Source organism: Hypanus sabinus, unplaced genomic scaffold (assembly GCF_030144855.1).
Source record: "Hypanus sabinus isolate sHypSab1 unplaced genomic scaffold, sHypSab1.hap1 scaffold_1272, whole genome shotgun sequence".
NCBI classification, from domain to species: Eukaryota; Metazoa; Chordata; class Chondrichthyes; order Myliobatiformes; family Dasyatidae; genus Hypanus; species Hypanus sabinus.
The window spans coordinates 8,309-30,999 of NW_026779338.1; the positions used below are offsets into that span (position 1 = coordinate 8,309).

General features: G+C 47.7%; 1 protein-coding gene across 1 annotated transcript in view; it reads right to left on the reverse strand.

The window, feature by feature from the left end:
- Positions 1-437: 437 nt before the first annotated feature.
- The window catches only part of LOC132386722 (sialic acid-binding Ig-like lectin 12), a gene marked incomplete at its 3' end in the record, with an annotated part of 67,237 nt that continues 44,983 nt past the window's right edge, over positions 438-22,691 (reverse strand). The window contains exons 6-8 of the mRNA XM_059959072.1: positions 5,876-6,232; positions 5,249-5,542; positions 438-555 (exon numbers count right to left, since the gene is read on the reverse strand). Coding sequence (XP_059815055.1) covers positions 438-555; positions 5,249-5,542; positions 5,876-6,232 — 769 coding nt within the window. The remainder of the gene's footprint in view (positions 556-5,248; positions 5,543-5,875; positions 6,233-22,691) is intronic.

Sequence of the window (22,691 nt, forward strand, 5' to 3'; positions counted from 1 at the left end):
ATAAGGATCAAGAGCCGTTGGCCCCAGTGTGTTATATTGAACATGGGTACAATGACCCAGTGTGTTATAAGGATCATAGGAGCTTCGTTCGCACTCTTTGTGAGGGAGCCTGGGGACTATAGTGCCATGCTGTAGGAGTGTGAGGTGTGTTGAATGTCAGAGTATTTAACAGATATTGAAGGGTATCTCAGGTGGGATCAATTATATGCTCCAGGGGGATGTTTAGTAATGGGTGGAGTAGTGCTGTGTGCAGATGGTGAGAGGCTATCAGAAGAGGAATTCCAGATCTCTAGACCTAGACTGAAGGCATTGCCTCCAATGGCAGAACAGTAATATTCAGGTGATTGCTCAGAAGCTGGGATTGAGGAGAAAAGAGGGTCTTGGTACTGGAGATCTGGTAAATGGGGATATTTACTGTCTTCCGAACTAACACTCACCTGTTAGTTTTACGTCGGGACTGAAGAACGAACCAAGTCAGCGTCACCAAGATGAACAGGGATACAACTACTCCTGCCGCGGCCAGTGAGACAACCAGTGTTTCCACTGTTGGAGGAGCTAAGAATGAGAGAACAATTACTTATGGCAATTCCCTTGTGGGCTCAATGTGAGGGAATTCTCAACTATGTGACGGCCAGTGCCAAGGAAGTGCTGCAGTGGGACGAGCGGTGCAGAGACGACTGCATGATGTAAGGCGGCAGCACTGGGGCAGTTCTACACAGTGAGAGCTGCAGTACCAGTGGGGTACAGCACTGTAGCACTGGGGCAGTTCTGCACAGTGAGAGTATCAGTACCAGTGGGGTACAGCACTGTAGAACTGGGGCAGCTCTGCACAGTGAGAGTATCAGTACCAGTAGGGTACAGCACTGTAGCACTGGGGCAGTTCTACACAGTGAGAGTATCAGTACCAGTGGGGTACAGCACTGTAGCACTGGGGCAGCTCTACACAGTGAGAGTATCAGTACCAGTGGGGTACAGTACTGTAGCACTGGGGCAGCTCTACACAGTGAGAGTATCAGTACCAGTGGGGTACAGTACTGTAGCACTGGGGCAGTTCTGCACAGTGAGAGTGGCAGTACCAGTGGGGTACAGCACTGTAGCACTGGGGCAGCTCTGCACAGTGAGAGCAGCAGTACCAGTAGGGTACAGCACTGTAGAACTGGGGCAGTTCTACACAGTGAGAGTATCAGTACCAGTGGGGTACAGCACTGTAGCACTGGGGCAGCTCTGCACAGTGAGAATATCAGTACCAGTGGGGTACAGCACTGTAGCACTGGGGCAGCTCTACACAGTGAGAGTGGCAGTACCAGTGGGGTACAGTACTGTAGCACTGGGGCAGTTCTGCACAGTGAGAGCAGCAGTACCAGTGGGGTACAGCATTGTAGAACTGGGGCAGCTCTGCACAGTGAGAGTATCAGTACCAGTAGGGTACAGCACTGTAGCACTGGGGCAGTTCTACACAGTGAGAGTATCAGTACCAGTGGGGTACAGCACTGTAGCACTGGGGCAGCTCTGCACAGTGAGAATATCAGTACCAGTGGGGTACAGCACTGTAGCACTGGGGCAGCTCTGCACAGTGAGAATATCAGTACCAGTGGGGTACAGCACTGTAGCACTGGGGCAGCTCTGCACAGTGAGAATATCAGTACCAGTGGGGTACAGCACTGTAGCACTGGGGCAGCTCTACACAGTGAGAGTGGCAGTACCAGTGGGCTACAGTACTGTAGCACTGGGGCAGTTCTGCACACTGAGAGCAGCAGTACCAGTAGGGTACAGCATTGTAGAACTGGGGCAGCTCTGCACAGTGAGAGTATCAGTACCAGTAGGGTACAGCACTGTAGCACTGGGGCAGTTCTACACAGTGAGAGCAGCTCTGCACAGTGAGAGCTGCAGTACCAGTGGGGTACAGCACTGTAGTACAGGGGCAGCTCTGCACAGTGAGAGCTGTGGTACCAGTGGGGTACAACACTGTAGCACTGGGGCAGCTCTGCACAGTGAGATCGGCAGTGCCTGTAGAGTACAACAGGTAGTATAAAACCATATTTCAATTACTGCACAGAAACAGGCCATCTCAGCCCTTCTAGTCTGTGTCGAACGCTTATTCTCACCTAGTCCCATCGACCCGCACTCAGCTCATATCCCTCCATTCCTTTCCTGTCCATATACCTATCCAATTTTACTTTAAATGACAATACCGAACCTGCCTCTACCACTTCTACTGAAAGCTCATTCCACACAGCTACCACTCTCTGAGTAAAGAAATACCCTCTTGTGTTACCCCTAAACTTTTGCCGCCTAACTCTCAAATCATGTTGCCTTGTTTGAATCTCTCCTACTCTCTATGGAAGAAACCTATCCACTCCAACTCTATCTATCCCCCTCATAATTTGAAATACCTCTATCAAGTCCCCCCTCAACATTCTGCACTCCAAAGAATAAAGACCTAACTTGTTCAAACTTTCCCTGTAACTTAGAAGCTGAAACCCAGGTAACATTCTAGTAAATCTTCTCTGTTCTGTCTCTATTTTGTTAACATCTTTCCCATAATTCAGTTTACATCTGAACTGGGAAGGGGGGGGACAAATACTCTTGCAGGTAGGTTTGCTAGAGAGGCTCCAGTGGATTTAAACAAGATACAAGGAGAAAGGGAAGCAGAGTGTAGGAACAGATGTATGGGAGAAGGAAGAAAAAGAAGACAGTAATGTTGTTTGCAGCGTTACGGATAAACAGAGAGGAAGAGGTGACGAATTTCTTAAATGCATTTATTTTATTGCTAGGAGCATTGTAAGAAAGGTGGATGAGCTTAGAGCATGGATTGATACCTGGAAATATGGTGTTGTAGCTATTAGTGAAACATGGTTGCAGGAGGGGTGTGATTGGCAACCTACTATTCCTGGACTTCATTGCTTCAGGTGTGATAGAATCGGAGGGACAAGAGGGGGAGGTGTTGCGTTGCTTGTCAGAGAAAATATTACAGCGGTGCTCTGGCAGGATAGATTAGAGGGCTCATCTAGGAAGGAAATTTGGGTGGAATTGAGGAATGGGAAAGGCGTAGTAACACATATAGGGGTATATTATAGACCAACTAATGGGGAGTGAGAATTGGAGGAGCAAATTTCTAAGGAGAAAGCAGATATCTGTAGTCAGCAGAAGGTTGTGATTGTGGGAGATTGTAATTTTTTCCATTCTGTAAAAGGGCTGGATGGTTTAGAGTTTGTAAAATGTGTGCAGGATTGTCTTTTGCAGTACCAACTAGAGAAGGGGCAGTGTTGGATCTCCTGTTAGGGAATGCGATAGGTCAGGTGACAGAGGTATGTGTTGGGGAGCACTTCGGGTCCAGTGATCACAATGCCATTAGTTTCAATATAAATACAGAGAAGGGTAGGACTGGACTAAGGGTTCAGATTTTTGATTGGAGAAAGGCTAACTTTGAGGAGATGCGAAAGGATTTAGAAGGAGTGGATTGGGACAATTTGTTTTATGGGAAGGATGTAATAGAGAAATGAAGGTCATTTAAAGGTGAAATTTTGAGGGTACAGAATCTTCATGTTCCTGTTAGGTTGAAAGGAAAGGTTAAAAGTTTGAGAGAGCCATGGTTTTCAAGGGATATTGGAAACCTGGTTCAGAAAAAGAGAGAGATCTACGACAAATATAGGCAGCATGGAGTAAATGAGATGCTCGATGTAAAATGTAAAAAGAATCTTTAGAAAGAAATTAGAAAAGTTAAAATAAGATATGAGGTTGCTTTGGCAAGTAAGATGAAAAGTGGTACGAATAGAGGTACAGATGGAGCGCTGTCCAGTGAGAGTATCAGTAACAACAGAGTACAACACTGTAACAGTGAGGGAGCGCTGTCCAGTGAGAGTATCAGTAACAATAGAGTACAACACTGTAACAGTGAGGGAGCGCTGTCCAGTGAGAGTATCAGCAACAATAGAGTACAACACTGTAACAGTGAGGGAGCACTGCACAGTGAGAGTATCAGCAACAATAGAGTACAACACTGTAACAGTGAGGGAGCGCTGTCCAGTGAGAGTATCAGCAACAACAGAGTACAACACTGTAACAGTGAGGGAGCGCTGTCCAGTGAGAGTATCAGCAACAATAGAGTACAACACTGTAACAGTGAGGGAGCGCTGTCCAGTGAGAGTATCAGAAACAATAGAGAACAACACTGTAACAGTGAGGGAGCGCTGTCCAGTGAGAGTATCAGTAACAATAGAGAACAACACTGTAACAGTGAGAGTATCAGCAGCAATAGAGTACAACACTGTAACAGTGAGGGAGCGCTGTCCAGTGAGAGTATCAGCAACAATAGAGTACAACACTGTAACAGTGAGGGAGCGCTGTCCAGTGAGAGTATCAGAAACAATAGAGAACAACACTGTAACAGTGAGGGAGCGCTGTCCAGTGAGAGTATCAGAAACAATAGAGAACAACACTGTAACAGTGAGGGAGCGCTGCACAGTGAGAGTATCAGAAACAATAGAGAACAACACTGTAAGAGTGAGGGAGCGCTGTCCAGTGAGAGTATCAGAAACAATAGAGAACAACACTGTAACAGTGAGGGAGCGCTGTCCAGTGAGAGTATCAGAAACAATAGAGTACAACACTGTAACAGTGAGGGAGCGCTGTCCAGTGAGAGTATCAGCAACAATAGAGTACAACACAGTAACAGTGAGGGAGCGCTGTCCAGTGAGAGTATCAGTAACAATAGAGTACAACACTGTAACAGTGAGGGAGCGCTGCACAGTGAGAGTATCAGTAACAATAGAGTACAACACTGTAACAGTGAGGGAGCGCTGCACAGTGAGAGTATCAGTAACAATAGAGTACAACACTGTAACAGTGAGGGAGCGCTGCACAGTGAGAGTATCAGAAACAATAGAGTACAACACTGTAACAGTGAGGCAGTACTACACAGTGACAGCAGCAGCAACAATAGAGTTCTGCAGTGTAGTACTGAGGGAGCGCTGCATGCTTTGATGGATCACGGTGAGGGAGTATTTCACTCTCCGAGGAGGGAGAGCTGGACCTGCTGGAATCGATGCAGCTTTGCAAAGCTGAGAATCTGCCCTGGGACAGTGTCTGAACAGTGTGTGCAGAGGATTAGTAAACTCGGAATGGTTTGATGGGGCAGTACTGATAGGGGACTGTGTTTCTGGGGGAGCAATAACTACACTAATGGAGAGACAATGCAGAGGAATTGCTGCATTATGTTAAGATGTCACCGAATGCTGTCCATACTTACACCGCACGGTTAATGTGACTGTCTGCTCCGATGAAACAGATGTGTATTTGAATCTGCAGGTGAGATTTTGCCCGTGGAGTTTGAGCGCTGGGGTGAAGGTCAGAACAGATGTATATGTCAGAGTGCCAGCCCGTTCAGTTACACTGCTCGAGTTTAATGCCAATACATTCGAGGGCGTGATCCAGGTGAAGCTCGGTGTCGATCCACTACACGAGATGTTGAAGGTGCACCTTATGTTCACTGGTTTTCCTGCAACCATTTCAGCAGGGAATATCGAGGGCTTATCTGTGAAATCTAACACAGAGAAAGGGATCCTTTTAGATAAATGTAACGAGTAAGAAATGACTGCTGGTTTGGAGGAACAAGCCTGACAGATTCTCTCCCTCTGCTCAAAGCACCTTCACACTCAGCACCTTTGATACTGCTGGGTGAGCAGGTCGGTAACACGGGTTTGTGACTGGCAGGATTCTGCCCTAATCACTGTCCACAGCAGAATGGACACCATGCTCGTTAACCCTTCAATGACCATTTAAAATAGGTTTGTAACTATCTGTACGAAGGTGTGATTGATGTTACAGCGGTTTATCATATATCCCAATTTGATGGAAAATTATACCAGGCACTCACCAGCGACATGGAGCTGAGTTGGGGGCAGATAGCTGTGTCGATCCACATTTTCAGATGCAATTTTGAAGTAATAATATCCTTCATCTTCCTGCACGATGTTGTCTATAACCAGGGAACAGTCGCCATCTTTCAGTTTTCCGGAGAGCCGGGTGCGATGTTGAAACATCGGGAATACCTGACCGTGATCCTTGGAGTGGGCAGTGACAGTTTGAGACCGACACTCATCTTTCATCCAGATCCCAACCCAGGTTTCATTGTCCTCGTGCAAAAGAGAACTGTAGTGGCACGGAATCCGGGCACACAAACCCCTCTGCACGGTCACATCTGGTGGAGTGTTAGCTCTCCGCTCTCCCGACACTGCACAGAGGAGAACAGGAACATCTTTCACCACTGATCAGCCACACCCTCAGCACCAGCCTCAGGTCCCCACTGTGGATACATTCAGTATCTCCCCTCTGACAGTGTGTTGTATCTCAGTATCTCCCCTCTGTCAGTGTGATGTATCTCTCTGTCTACCCTCTGACAGTGTGATGTATCTCAGTATCTACCCTCTGACAGTGTGATGTATCTCAGTATCTACCCTCTGACAGTGTGATGTATCTCCGTAACTCCCCTCTGACAGTGTGATGTATCTCAGTATCTACCCTCTGACAGTGTGATGTATCTCAGTATCTCCCCTCTGACAGTGTGATGTATCTCAGTATCTCCCCTCTGACAGTCTGATGTATCTCAGTATCTCCCCTCTGACAGTGTGATGTATATCAGTAACTCCCCTCTGACAGTGTGATGTGTCTCAGTATCTCCCCTCTGACAGTGTGATGTCTCTCAGTATCTCCCCTCTGACAGTGTGATGTGTCTCAGTATCTCCCCTCTGACAGTGTGATGTCTCTCAGTATCTCCCCTCTGACAGTGTGATGTGTCTCAGTAACTCCCCTCTGACAGTGTGATGTGTCTCAGTATCTCCCCTCTGACAGTGTGATGTCTCTCAGTATCTCCCCTCTGACAGTGTGATGTATCTCAGTATCTCCCCTCTGACAGTGTGATGTATCTCAGTATCTCCCCTCTAACTGTGTGATGTATCTCAGTATCTCCCCTCTGACAGTGTGATGTATCTCAGTATCTCCCCTCTGACAGTGTGATGTCTCTCAGTATCTCCCCTCTGACAGTGTGATGTCTCTCAGTATCTCCCATCTGACAGTGTGATGTATCTCAGTATCTCCCCTCTGACTGTGTGATGTATCTCAGTATCTCCCCTCTGACAGTGTGATGTCTCTCAGTATCTCCCCTCTGACAGTGTGATGTCTCTCAGTATCTGCCCTCTGACAGTGTGATGTATCTCAGTATCTCCCCTCTGACAGTGTAATGTCTCTCAGTATCTCCCCTCTGACAGTGTGATGTCTCTCAGTATCTCCCATCTGACAGTGTGATGTATCTCAGTATCTCCCCTCTGACAGTGTGATGTCTCTCAGTATCTCCCCTCTGACAGTGTGATGTCTCTCAGTATCTCCCATCTGACAGTGTGATGTGTCTCAGTATCTCCCCTCTGACAGTGTGATGTCTCTCAGTATCTCCCCTCTGACTGTGTGATGTATCTCAGTATCTCCCCTCTGACAGTGTGATGTATCTCAGTATCTCCCCTCTGACAGTGTGATGTCTCTCAGTATCTCCCCTCTGACAGTGTGATGTCTCTCACTATCTCCCATCTGACAGTGTGATGTCTCTCAGTATCTGCCCTCTGACAGTGTGATGTATCTCAGTATCTCCCCTCTGACAGTGTGATGTCTCGCAGTATCTCCCCTCTGACAGTGTGATGTCTCTCAGTATCTCCCATCTGACAGTGTGATGTATCTCAGTATCTCCCCTCTGACAGTGTGATGTCTCTCAGTATCTCCCCTCTGACAGTGTGATGTCTCTCAGTATCTCCCATCTGACAGTGTGATGTGTCTCAGTATCTCCCCTCTGACAGTGTGATGTCTCTCAGTATCTGCCCTCTGACAGTGTGATGTATCTCAGTATCTCCCCTCTGACAGTGTGATGTATCTCAGTATCTCCCCTCTGACAGTGTGATGTCTCTCAGTATCTCCCATCTGACAGTGTGATGTGTCTCAGTATCTCCCCTCTGACAGTGAGATGTCTCTCAGTATCTCCCATCTGACAGTGTGATGTCTCTCAGTATCTCCCCTCTGACAGTGTGATGTCTCTCAGTATCTCCCATCTGACAGTGTGATGTGTCTCAGTATCTCCCCTCTGACAGTGTGATGTCTCTCAGTATCTGCCCTCTGACAGTGTGATGTATCTCAGTATCTTCCCTCTGACAGTGTGATGTATCTCAGTATCTCCCCTCTGACAGTGTGATGTATCTCAGTATCTCCCCTCTGACAGTGTGATGTCTCTCAGTATCTCCCATCTGACAGTGTGATGTGTCTCAGTATCTCCCCTCTGACAGTGAGATGTCTCTCAGTATCTCCCATCTGACAGTGTGATGTCTCTCAGTATCTCCCCTCTGACAGTGTGATGTCTCTCAGTATCTCCCATCTGACAGTGTGATGTGTCTCAGTATCTCCCCTCTGACAGTGTGATGTCTCTCAGTATCTGCCCTCTGACAGTGTGATGTATCTCAGTATCTTCCCTCTGACAGTGTGATGTATCTCAGTATCTCCCCTCTGACAGTGTGATGTATCTCAGTATCTCCCCTCTGACAGTGTGATGTCTCTCAGTATCTCCCATCTGACAGTGTGATGTGTCTCAGTATCTCCCCTCTGACAGTGAGATGTCTCTCAGTATCTCCCATCTGACAGTGTGATGTCTCTCAGTATCTCCCCTCTGACAGTGTGATGTCTCTCAGTATCTCCCATCTGACAGTGTGATGTGTCTCAGTATCTCCCCTCTGACAGTGTGATGTCTCTCAGTATCTGCCCTCTGACAGTGTGATGTATCTCAGTATCTTCCCTCTGACAGTGTGATGTATCTCAGTATCTCCCCTCTGACAGTGTGATGTATCTCAGTATCTCCCCTCTGACAGTGTGATGTCTCTCAGTATCTCCCATCTGACAGTGATGTGTCTCAGTATCTCCCCTCTGACAATGAGATGTCTCTCAGTATCTCCCATCTGACAGTGTGATGTCTCTCAGTATCTCCCCTCTGACAGTGTGATGTCTCTCAGTATCTCCCCTCTGACAGTGTGATGTCTCTCAGTATCTCCCCTCTGACAGTGTGATGTCTCTCAGTATCTCCCATCTGACAGTGTGATGTATCTCAGTATCTCCCCTCTGACTGTGTGATGTATCTCAGTATCTCCCCTCTGACAGTGTGATGTCTCTCAGTATCTCCCCTCTGACAGTGTGATGTCTCTCAGTATCTGCCCTCTGACAGTGTGATGTATCTGAGTATCTCCCCTCTGACAGTGTAATGTCTCTCAGTATCTCCCCTCTGACAGTGTGATGTATCTCAGTATCTCCCCTCTGACAGTGCGATGTCTCTCAGTATCTCCCCTCCGACAGTGTGATGTCTCTCAGTATCTCCCATCTGACAGTGTGATGTGTCTCAGTATCTCCCCTCTGACAGTGTGATGTCTCTCAGTATCTCCCCTCTGACTGTGTGATGTATCTCAGTATCTCCCCTCTGACAGTGTGATGTATCTCAGTATCTCCCCTCTGACAGTGTGATGTCTCTCAGTATCTCCCCTCTGACAGTGTGATGTCTCTCACTATCTCACATCTGACAGTGTGATGTCTCTCAGTATCTGCCCTCTGACAGTGTGATGTATCTCAGTATCTCCGCTCTGACAGTGTGATGTCTCGCAGTATCTCCCCTCTGACAGTGTGATGTCTCTCAGTATCTCCCATCTGACAGTGTGATGTATCTCAGTATCTCCCCTCTGACAGTGTGATGTCTCTCAGTATCTCCCCTCTGACAGTGTGATGTCTCTCAGTATCTCCCATCTGACAGTGTGATGTGTCTCAGTATCTCCCCTCTGACAGTGTGATGTCTCTCAGTATCTGCCCTCTGACAGTGTGATGTATCTCAGTATCTCCCCTCTGACAGTGTGATGTATCTCAGTATCTCCCCTCTGACAGTGTGATGTCTCTCAGTATCTCCCATCTGACAGTGTGATGTGTCTCAGTATCTCCCCTCTGACAGTGAGATGTCTCTCAGTATCTCCCATCTGACAGTGTGATGTCTCTCAGTATCTCCCCTCTGACAGTGTGATGTCTCTCAGTATCTCCCATCTGACAGTGTGATGTGTCTCAGTATCTCCCCTCTGACAGTGTGATGTCTCGCAGTATCAGCCCTCTGACAGTGTGATGTATCTCAGTATCATCCCTCTGACAGTGTGATGTATCTCAGTATCTCCCCTCTGACAGTGTGATGTATCTCAGTATCTCCCCTCTGACAGTGTGATGTCTCTCAGTATCTCCCATCTGACAGTGTGATGTGTCTCAGTATCTCCCCTCTGACAGTGAGATGTCTCTCAGTATCTCCCATCTGACAGTGTGATGTCTCTCAGTATCTCCCCTCTGACAGTGTGATGTCTCTCAGTATCTCCCATCTGACAGTGTGATGTGTCTCAGTATCTCCCCTCTGACAGTGTGATGTCTCTCAGTATCTGCCCTCTGACAGTGTGATGTATCTCAGTATCTTCCCTCTGACAGTGTGATGTATCTCAGTATCTCCCCTCTGACAGTGTGATGTATCTCAGTATCTCCCCTCTGACAGTGTGATGTCTCTCAGTACCTCCCATCTGACAGTGTGATGTGTCTCAGTATCTCCCCTCTGACAGTGAGATGTCTCTCAGTATCTCCCATCTGACAGTGTGATGTGTCTCAGTATCTCCCCTCTGACAGTGTGATGTCTCTCAGTATCTCCCCTCTGACTGTGTGATGTCTCTCACTATCTCCCATCTGACAGTGTGATGTCTCTCAGTATCTGCCCTCTGACAGTGTGATGTATCTCAGTATCTCCCCTCTGACAGTGTGATGTCTCGCAGTATCTCCCCTCTGACAGTGTGATGTCTCTCAGTATCTCCCATCTGACAGTGTGATGTATCTCAGTATCTCCCCTCTGACAGTGTGATGTCTCTCAGTATCTCCCCTCTGACAGTGTGATGTCTCTCAGTATCTCCCATCTGACAGTGAGATGTGTCTCAGTATCTCCCCTCTGACAGTGTGATGTCTCTCAGTATCTGCCCTCTGACAGTGTGATGTATCTCAGTATCTCCCCTCTGACAGTGTGATGTATCTCAGTATCTCCCCTCTGACAGTGTGATGTCTCTCAGTATCTCCCATCTGACAGTGTAATGTGTCTCAGTATCTCCCCTCTGACAGTGAGATGTCTCTCAGTATCTCCCATCTGACAGTGTGATGTCTCTCAGTATCTCCCCTCTGACAGTGTGATGTCTCTCAGTATCTCCCATCTGACAGTGTGATGTGTCTCAGTATCTCCCCTCTGACAGTGTGATGTCTCTCAGTATCTGCCCTCTGACAGTGTGATGTATCTCAGTATCTTCCCTCTGACAGTGTGATGTATCTCAGTATCTCCCCTCTGACAGTGTGATGTATCTCAGTATCTCCCCTCTGACAGTGTGATGTCACTCAGTATCTCCCATCTGACAGTGTGATGTGTCTCAGTATCTCCCCTCTGACAGTGAGATGTCTCTCAGTATCTCCCATCTGACAGTGTGATGTCTCTCAGTATCTCCCCTCTGACAGTGTGATGTCTCTCAGTATCTCCCATCTGACAGTGTGATGTGTCTCAGTATCTCCCCTCTGACAGTGTGATGTCTCTCAGTATCTGCCCTCTGACAGTGTGATGTATCTCAGTATCTTCCCTCTGACAGTGTGATGTATCTCAGTATCTCCCCACTGACAGTGTGATGTATCTCAGTATCTCCCCTCTGACAGTGTGATGTCTCTCAGTATCTCCCATCTGACAGTGTGATGTGTCTCAGTATCTCCCCTCTGACAGTGAGATGTCTCTCAGTATCTCCCATCTGACAGTGTGATGTATCTCAGTATCTCCCCTCTGACAGTGTGATGTCTCTCAGTATCTGCCCTCTGACAGTGTGATGTCTCTCAGTATCTCCCCTCTGACAGTGTGATGTCTCTCAGTATCTCCCATCTGACAGTGTGATGTATCTCAGTATCTCCCCTCTGACAGTGTGATGTATCTCAGTATCTCCCCTCTGACAGTGTGATGTCTCTCAGTATCACCCCTCTGACAGTGTGATGTATCTCAGTATCTCCCCTCTGACAGTGTGATGTCTCTCTCTATCTCCCCTCTGACAGTGTGATGTATCACAGTATCTCCCCTCTGACAGTGTGATGTCTCTCAGTGTCTACCCTCTGACAGTGTGATGTATCTCAGTATCTCCCCTCTGACAGTGTGATGTCTCTCAGTATCTCCCCTCTGACAGTGTGATGTATCTCAGTAACTCCCCTCTGACAGTGTGATGTATCTCTCTATCTACCCTCTGACAGTGTGATGTATCTCTCTATCTACCCTCTGACAGTGTGATGTATCTCTCTATCTACCCTCTGACAGTGTGATGTATCTCAGTAACTCCCCTCTGACAGTGTGATGTATCTCTCTATCTACCCTCTGACAGTGTGATGTATCTCTCTATCTACCCTCTGACAGTGTGATGTATCTCAGTAACTCCCCTCTGACAGTGTGATGTATCTCAGTATCTACCCTCTGACAGTGTGATGTATCTCAGTATCTACCCTCTGACAGTGTGATGTATCTCAGTATCTCCCCTCTGACAGTCTGATGTATCTCAGTATCTCCCCTCTGACAGTGTGATGTGTCTCAGTATCTGCCCTCTGACAGTGTGATGTATCTCAGTATCTTCCCTCTGACAGTGTGATGTATCTCAGTATCTCCCCTCTGACAGTGTGATGTATCTCAGTATCTCCCCTCTGACAGTGTGATGTCTCTCAGTATCTCCCATCTGACAGTGTGATGTGTCTCAGTATCTCCCCTCTGACAGTGAGATGTCTCTCAGTATCTCCCATCTGACAGTGTGATGTCTCTCAGTATCTCCCCTCTGACAGTGTGATGTCTCTCAGTATCTCCCATCTGACAGTGTGATGTGTCTCAGTATCTCCCCTCTGACAGTGTGATGTCTCTCAGTATCTGCCCTCTGACAGTGTGATGTATCTCAGTATCTTCCCTCTGACAGTGTGATGTATCTCAGTATCTCCCCTCTGACAGTGTGATGTCTCTCAGTATCTCCCATCTGACAGTGTGATGTGTCTCAGTATCTCCCCTCTGACAGTGTGATGTCTCTCAGTATCTGCCCTCTGACAGTGTGATGTCTCTCAGTATCTCCCCTCTGACAGTGTGATGTCTCTCAGTATCTCCCATCTGACAGTGTGATGTATCTCAGTATCTCCCCTCTGACAGTGTGATGTATCTCAGTATCTCCCCTCTGAAAGTGTGATGTCTCCCAGTATCACCCCTCTGACAGTGTGATGTATCTCAGTATCTCCCCTCTGACAGTGTGATGTCTCTCTCTATCTCCCCTCTGACAGTGTGATGTATCTCAGTATCTCCCCTCTGACAGTGTGATGTCTCTCAGTATCTACCCTCTGACAGTGTGATGTATCTCAGTAACTCCCCTCTGACAGTGTGATGTATCTCTCTATCTACCCTCTGACAGTGTGATGTATCTCTCTATCTACCCTCTGACAGTGTGATGTATCTCAGTAACTCCCCTCTGACAGTGTGATGTATCTCAGTATCTACCCTCTGACAGTGTGATGTATCTCAGTATCTACCCTCTGACAGTGTGATGTATCTCAGTATCTCCCCTCTGACAGTCTGATGTATCTCAGTATCTCCCCTCTGACAGTGTGATGTGTCTCAGTATCTCCCCTCTGACAGTCTGATGTATCTCAGTATCTCCCCTCTGACAGTGTGATGTATCTCAGTAACTCCCCTCTGACAGTGTGATGTATCTCAGTATCTCCCCTCTGATAGTGTGATGACTCTCAGTATCTCCCCTCTGACAGTGTAATGTATCTCTCTATCTACCCTCTGACAGTCTGATGTATCTCAGTATCTCCCCTCTGACAGTGTAATGTATCTCTCTATCTACCCTCTGACAGTCTGATGTATCTCAGTATCTCCCCTCTGACAGTGTGATGTATCTCAGTATCTCCCCTCTGACAGTGTGATGTATCTCAGTATCTACCCTCTGACAGTGTGATGTATCTCAGTATCTCCCCTCTGACAGTGTGATGTCTCTCAGTATCTCCCCTCTGACAGTGTGATGTATCTCAGTATCTACCCTCTGACAGTGTGATGTATCTCCGTAACTCCCCTCTGACAGTGTGATGTATCTCAGTATCTACCCTCTGACAGTGTGATGTATCTCAGTATCTCCCCTCTGACAGTGTGATGTATCTCAGTATCTCCCCTCTGACCGTCTGATGTATCTCAGTATCTCCCCTCTGACAGTGTGATGTATATCAGTAACTCCCCTCTGACAGTGTGATGTGTCTCAGTATCTCCCCTCTGACAGTGTGATGTCTCTCAGTATCTCCCCTCTGACAGTGTGATGTGTCTCAGTATCTCCCCTCTGACAGTGTGATGTCTCTCAGTATCTCCCCTCTGACAGTGTGATGTGTCTCAGTAACTCCCCTCTGACAGTGTGATGTGTCTCAGTATCTCCCCTCTGACAGTGTGATGTCTCTCAGTATCTCCCCTCTGACAGTGTGATGTATCTCAGTATCTCCCCTCTGACAGTGTGATGTATCTCAGTATCTCCCCTCTAACTGTGTGATGTATCTCAGTATCTCCCCTCTGACAGTGTGATGTATCTCAGTATCTCCCCTCTGACAGTGTGATGTCTCTCAGTATCTCCCCTCTGACAGTGTGATGTCTCTCAGTATCTCCCATCTGACAGTGTGATGTGTCTCAGTATCTCCCCTCTGACAGTGTGATGTCTCTCAGTATCTCCCCTCTGACTGTGTGATGTATCTCAGTATCTCCCCTCTGACAGTGTGATGTATCTCAGTATCTCCCCTCTGACAGTGTGATGTCTCTCAGTATCTCCCCTCTGACAGTGTGATGTCTCTCACTATCTCCCATCTGACAGTGTGATGTCTCTCAGTATCTGCCCTCTGACAGTGTGATGTATCTCAGTATCTCCCCTCTGACAGTGTGATGTCTCGCAGTATCTCCCCTCTGACAGTGTGATGTCTCTCAGTATCTCCCATCTGACAGTGTGATGTATCTCAGTATCTCCCCTCTGACAGTGTGATGTCTCTCAGTATCTCCCCTCTGACAGTGTGATGTCTCTCAGTATCTCCCATCTGACAGTGTGATGTGTCTCAGTATCTCCCCTCTGACAGTGTGATGTCTCTCAGTATCTGCCCTCTGACAGTGTGATGTATCTCAGTATCTCCCCTCTGACAGTGTGATGTATCTCAGTATCTCCCCTCTGACAGTGTGATGTCTCTCACTATCTCCCATCTGACAGTGTGATGTCTCTCAGTATCTGCCCTCTGACAGTGTGATGTATCTCAGTATCTCCCCTCTGACAGTGTGATGTCTCGCAGTATCTCCCCTCTGACAGTGTGATGTCTCTCAGTATCTCCCATCTGACAGTGTGATGTATCTCAGTATCTCCCCTCTGACAGTGTGATGTCTCTCAGTATCTCCCCTCTGACAGTGTGATGTCTCTCAGTATCTCCCATCTGACAGTGTGATGTGTCTCAGTATCTCCCCTCTGACAGTGTGATGTCTCTCAGTATCTGCCCTCTGACAGTGTGATGTATCTCAGTATCTCCCCTCTGACAGTGTGATGTATCTCAGTATCTCCCCTCTGACAGTGTGATGTCTCTCAGTATCTCCCATCTGACAGTGTGATGTGTCTCAGTATCTCCCCTCTGACAGTGAGATGTCTCTCAGTATCTCCCATCTGACAGTGTGATGTCTCTCAGTATCTCCCCTCTGACAGTGTGATGTCTCTCAGTATCTCCCATCTGACAGTGTGATGTGTCTCAGTATCTCCCCTCTGACAGTGTGATGTCTCTCAGTATCTGCCCTCTGACAGTGTGATGTATCTCAGTATCTCCCCTCTGACAGTGAGATGTCTCTCAGTATCTCCCATCTGACAGTGTGATGTCTCTCAGTATCTCCCCTCTGACAGTGTGATGTCTCTCAGTATCTCCCATCTGACAGTGTGATGTGTCTCAGTATCTCCCCTCTGACAGTGTGATGTCTCTCAGTATCTGCCCTCTGACAGTGTGATGTATCTCAGTATCTCCCCTCTGACAGTGTGATCTCTCTCAGTATCTCCCCTCTGACAGTGTGATGTCTCTCAGTATCTCCCATCTGACAGTGTGATGTGTCTCAGTATCTCCCCTCTGACAGTGTGATGTCTCTCAGTATCTCCCCTCTGACTGTGTGATGTATCTCAGTATCTCCCCTCTGACAGTGTGATGTATCTCAGTATCTCCCCTCTGACAGTGTGATGTCTCTCAGTATCTCCCCTCTGACAGTGTGATGTCTCTCACTATCTCCCATCTGACAGTGTGATGTCTCTCAGTATCTGCCCTCTGACAGTGTGATGTATCTCAGTATCTCCCCTCTGACAGTGTGATATCTCGCAGTATCTCCCCTCTGACAGTGTGATGTCTCTCAGTATCTCCCATCTGACAGTGTGATGTATCTCAGTATCTCCCCTCAGACAGTGTGATGTCTCTCAGTATCTCCCCTCTGACAGTGTGATGTCTCTCAGTATCTCCCATCTGACAGTGTGATGTGTCTCAGTATCTCCCCTCTGACAGTGTGATGTCTCTCAGTATCTGTCCTCTGACAGTGTGATGTATCTCAGTATCTCCCCTCTGACAGTGTGATGTATCTCGGTATCTCCCCTCTGACAGTGTGATGTGTCTCAGTATCTCCCCTCTGACAGTGAGATGTCTCTCAGTATCTCCCATCTGACAGTGTGATGTCTCTCAGTATCTCCCCTCTGACTGTGTGATGTATCTCAGTATCTCCCCTCTGACAGTGTGATGTATCTCAGTATCTCCCCTCTGACAGTGTGATGTCTCTCAGTATCTCCCCTCTGACAGTGTGATGTCTCTCACTATCTCCCATCTGACAGTGTGATGTCTCTCAGTATCTGCCCTCTGACAGTGTGATGTATCTCAGTATCTCCCCTCTGACAGTGTGATGTCTCGCAGTATCTCCCCTCTGACAGTGTGATGTCTCTCAGTATCTCCCATCTGACAGTGTGATGTATCTCAGTATCTCCCCTCTGACAGTGTGATGTTTCTCAGTATCTCCCCTCTGACAGTGTGATGTCTCTCAGTATCTCCCATCTGACAGTGTGATGTGTCTCAGTATCTCCCCTCTGACAGTGTGATGTCTCTCAGTATCTGCCCTCTGACAGTGTGATGTATCTCAGTATCTTCCCTCTGACAGTGTGATGTATCTCAGTATCTCCCCTCTGACAGTGTGATGTATCTCAGTATCTCCCCTCTGACAGTGTGATGTCTCTCAGTATCTCCCATCTGACAGTGTGATGTGTCTCAGTATCTCCCCTCTGACAGTGAGATGTCTCTCAGTATCTCCCATCTGACAGTGTGATGTCTCTCAGTATCTCCCCTCTGACAGTGTGATGTCTCTCAGTATCTCCCATCTGACAGTGTGATGTGTCTCAGTATCTCCCCTCTGACAGTGTGATGTCTCTCAGTATCTGCCCTCTGACAGTGTGATGTATCTCAGTATCTTCCCTCTGACAGTGTGATGTATCTCAGTATCTCCCCTCTGACAGTGTGATGTATCTCAGTATCTCCCCTCTGACAGTGTGATGTCTCTCAGTATCTCCCATCTGACAGTGTGATGTGTCTCAGTATCTCCCCTCTGACAGTGAGATGTCTCTCAGTATCTCCCATCTGACAGTGTGATGTCTCTCAGTATCTCCCCTCTGACAGTGTGATGTCTCTCAGTATCTCCCATCTGACAGTGTGATGTGTCTCAGTATCTCCCCTCTGACAGTGTGATGTCTCTCAGTATCTCCCCTCTGACAGTGTGATGTATCTCAGTATCTTCCCTCTGACAGTGTGATGTATCTCAGTATCTCCCCTCTGACAGTGTGATGTCTCTCAGTATCTCCTATCTGACAGTGTGATGTGTCTCAGTATCTCCCCTCTGACAGTGTGATGTCTCTCAGTATCTGCCCTCTGACAGTGTGATGTCTCTCAGTATCTCCCCTCTGACAGTGTGATGTCTCTCAGTATCTCCCATCTGACAGTGTGATGTATCTCAGTATCTCCCCTCTGACAGTGTGATGTATCTCAGTATCTCCCCTCTGACAGTGTGATGTCTCTCAGTATCACCCCTCTGACAGTGTGATGTATCTCAGTATCTCCCCTCTGACAGTGTGATGTCTCTCTCTATCTCCCCTCTGACAGTGTGATGTATCTCAGTATCTCCCCTCTGACAGTGTGATGTCTCTCTCTATATCCCCTCTGACAGTGTGATGTCTCTCAGTATCTCCCCTCTGACAGTGTGATGTATCTCAGTATCTCCCCTCTGACAGTGTGATGTATCTCAGTATCTCCCCTCTGACAGTGTGATGTATCTCAGTATCTCCCCTCTGACAGTGTGATGTATCTCAGTATCTCCCCTCTGACAGTGTGATGTCTCTCAGTATCTCCCCTCTGACAGTGTGATGTCTCTCAGTATCTCCCCTCGGACAGTGTGATGTCTCTCAGTATCACCCCTCTGACAGTGTGATGTATCTCAGTATCTCCCCTCCGGCAGTGTGATGTCTCTCAGTAACTCCCCTCTGACAGTGTGATGTATCTCGGTATCTCCCTCTGACAGTGTGATGTATCTCAGTATCTCCCCTCTGACAGTGTGATGTATCTCAGTCTCCCCTCTGACAGTGTGATTTATCTCAGTAACTCCCCTCTGACAGTGTGATGTATCTCAGTATCTCCCCTCTGACAGTGTGATGTATCTCAGTATCTCCCCTCTGACAGTGTGATGTCTCTCAGTATCTCCCCTCTGACAGTGTGATGTCTCTCAGTATCTCCCATCTGACAGTGTGATGTGTCTCAGTATCTCCCCTCTGACAGTGAGATGTCTCTCAGTATCTCCCATCTGACAGTGTGATGTCTCTCAGTATCTCCCCTCTGACAGTGTGATGTCTCTCAGTATCTCCCATCTGACAGTGTGATGTGTCTCAGTATCTCCCCTCTGACAGTGTGATGTCTCTCAGTATCTCCCCTCGGACAGTGTGATGTCTCTCAGTATCACCCCTCTGACAGTGTGATGTATCTCAGTATCTCCCCTCCGGCAGTGTGATGTCTCTCAGTAACTCCCCTCTGACAGTGTGATGTATCTCGGTATCTCCCTCTGACAGTGTGATGTATCTCAGTATCTCCCCTCTGACAGTGTGATGTATCTCAGTCTCCCCTCTGACAGTGTGATTTATCTCAGTAACTCCCCTCTGACAGTGTGATGTATCTCAGTATCTCCCCTCTGACAGTGTGATGTATCTCAGTATCTCCCCTCTGACAGTGTGATGTCTCTCAGTATCTCCCCTCTGACAGTGTGATGTCTCTCAGTATCTCCCATCTGACAGTGTGATGTGTCTCAGTATCTCCCCTCTGACAGTGAGATGTCTCTCAGTATCTCCCATCTGACAGTGTGATGTCTCTCAGTATCTCCCCTCTGACAGTGTGATGTCTCTCAGTATCTCCCATCTGACAGTGTGATGTGTCTCAGTATCTCCCCTCTGACAGTGTGATGTCTCTCAGTATCTGCCCTCTGACAGTGCGATGTATCTCAGTATCTCCCCTCTGACAGTGTGATGTATCTCAGTATCTCCCCTCTGACAGTGTGATGTTTCTCAGTATCTCCCCTCTGACAGTGTGATGTATCTCAGTATCTCCCCTCTGACAGTGAGATGTATCTCAGTATCTCCCATCTGACAGTGTGATGTCTCTCAGTATCTCCCCTCTGACTGTGTGATGTATCTCAGTATCTCCCCTCTGACAGTGTGATGTATCTCAGTATCTCCCCTCTGACAGTGTGATGTCTCTCAGTATCTCCCCTCTGACAGTGTGATGTCTCTCACTATCTCCCATCTGACAGTGTGATGTCTCTCAGTATCTGCCCTCTGACAGTGTGATGTATCTCAGTATCTCCCCTCTGACAGTGTGATGTCTCGCAGTATCTCCCCTCTGACAGTGTGATGTCTCTCAGTATCTCCCATCTGACAGTGTGATGTATCTCAGTATCTCCCCTCTGACAGTGTGATGTTTCTCAGTATCTCCCCTCTGACAGTGTGATGTCTCTCAGTATCTCCCATCTGACAGTGTGATGTGTCTCAGTATCTCCCCTCTGACAGTGTGATGTCTCTCAGTATCTGCCCTCTGACAGTGTGATGTATCTCAGTATCTTCCCTCTGACAGTGTGATGTATCTCAGTATCTCCCCTCTGACAGTGTGATGTATCTCAGTATCTCCCCTCTGACAGTGTGATGTCTCTCAGTATCTCCCATCTGACAGTGTGATGTGTCTCAGTATCTCCCCTCTGACAGTGAGATGTCTCTCAGTATCTCCCATCTGACAGTGTGATGTCTCTCAGTATCTCCCCTCTGACAGTGTGATGTCTCTCAGTATCTCCCATCTGACAGTCTGATGTGTCTCAGTATCTCCCCTCTGACAGTGCGATGTCTCTCAGTATCTGCCCTCTGACAGTGTGATGTATCTCAGTATCTTCCCTCTGACAGTGTGATGTATCTCAGTATCTCCCCTCTGACAGTGTGATGTATCTCAGTATCTCCCCTCTGACAGTGTGATGTCTCTCAGTATCTCCCATCTGACAGTGTGATGTGTCTCAGTATCTCCCCTCTGACAGTGAGATGTCTCTCAGTATCTCCCATCTGACAGTGTGATGTCTCTCAGTATCTCCCCTCTGACAGTGTGATGTCTCTCAGTATCTCCCATCTGACAGTGTGATGTGTCTCAGTATCTCCCCTCTGACAGTGTGATGTCTCTCAGTATCTGCCCTCTGACAGTGTGATGTATCTCAGTATCTTCCCTCTGACAGTGTGATGTATCTCAGTATCTCCCCTCTGACAGTGTGATGTCTCTCAGTATCTCCCATCTGACAGTGTGATGTGTCTCAGTATCTCCCCTCTGACAGTGTGATGTCTCTCAGTATCTGCCCTCTGACAGTGTGATGTCTCTCAGTATCTCCCCTCTGACAGTGTGATGTCTCTCAGTATCTCCCATCTGACAGTGTGATGTATCTCAGTATCTCCCCTCTGACAGTGTGATGTATCTCAGTATCTCCCCTCTGACAGTGTGATGTCTCTCAGTATCACCCCTCTGACAGTGTGATGTATCTCAGTATCTCCCCTCTGACAGTGTGATGTCTCTCTCTATCTCCCCTCTGACAGTGTGATGTATCTCAGTATCTCCCCTCTGACAGTGTGATGTCTCTCTCTATCTCCCCTCTGACAGTGTGATGTCTCTCAGTATCTCCCCCCTGACAGTGTGATGTATCTCAGTATCTCCCCTCTGACAGTGTGATGTATCTCAGTATCTCCCCTCTGACAGTGTGATGTATCTCAGTATCTCCCCTCTGACAGTGTGATGTATCTCAGTATCTCCCCTCTGACAGTGTGATGTCTCTCAGTATCTCCCCTCTGACAGTGTGATGTCTCTCAGTATCTCCCCTCGGACAGTGTGATGTCTCTCAGTATCACCCCTCTGACAGTGTGATGTATCTCAGTATCTCCCCTCCGGCAGTGTGATGTCTCTCAGTAACTCCCCTCTGACAGTGTGATGTATCTCGGTATCTCCCTCTGACAGTGTGATGTATCTCAGTATCTCCCCTCTGACAGTGTGATGTATCTCAGTCTCCCCTCTGACAGTGTGATTTATCTCAGTAACTCCCCTCTGACAGTGTGATGTATCTCAGTATCTCCCCTCTGACAGTGTGATGTATCTCAGTATCTCCCCTCTGACAGTGTGATGTCTCTCAGTATCTCCCCTCTGACAGTGTGATGTCTCTCAGTATCTCCCATCTGACAGTGTGATGTGTCTCAGTATCTCCCCTCTGACAGTGAGATGTCTCTCAGTATCTCCCATCTGACAGTGTGATGTCTCTCAGTATCTCCCCTCTGACAGTGTGATGTCTCTCAGTATCTCCCATCTGACAGTGTGATGTGTCTCAGTATCTCCCCTCTGACAGTGTGATGTCTCTCAGTATCTGCCCTCTGACAGTGTGATGTATCTCAGTATCTCCCCTCTGACAGTGTGATGTCTCTCAGTATCTGCCCTCTGACAGTGTGATGTATCTCAGTATCTCCCCTCTGACAGTGTGATGTATCTCAGTATCTCCCCTCTGACAGTGTGATGTCTCTCAGTATCTCCCATCTGACAGTGTGATGTGTCTCAGTATCTCCCCTCTGACAGTGTGATGTCTCTCAGTATCTCCCATCTGACAGTGTGATGTGTCTCAGTATCTCCCCTCTGACAGTGTGATGTCTCTCAGTATCTGCCCTCTGACAGTGTGATGTATCTCAGTATCTTCCCTCTGACAGTGTGATGTATCTCAGTATCTCCCCTCTGACAGTGTGATGTATCTCAGTATCTCCCCTCTGACAGTATGATGTCTCTCAGTATCTCCCATCTGACAGTGTGATGTGTCTCAGTATCTCCCCTCTGACAGTGAGATGTCTCTCAGTATCTCCCATCTGACAGTGTGATGTCTCTCAGTATCTCCCCTCTGACTGTGTGATGTATCTCAGTATCTCCCCTCTGACAGTGTGATGTATCTC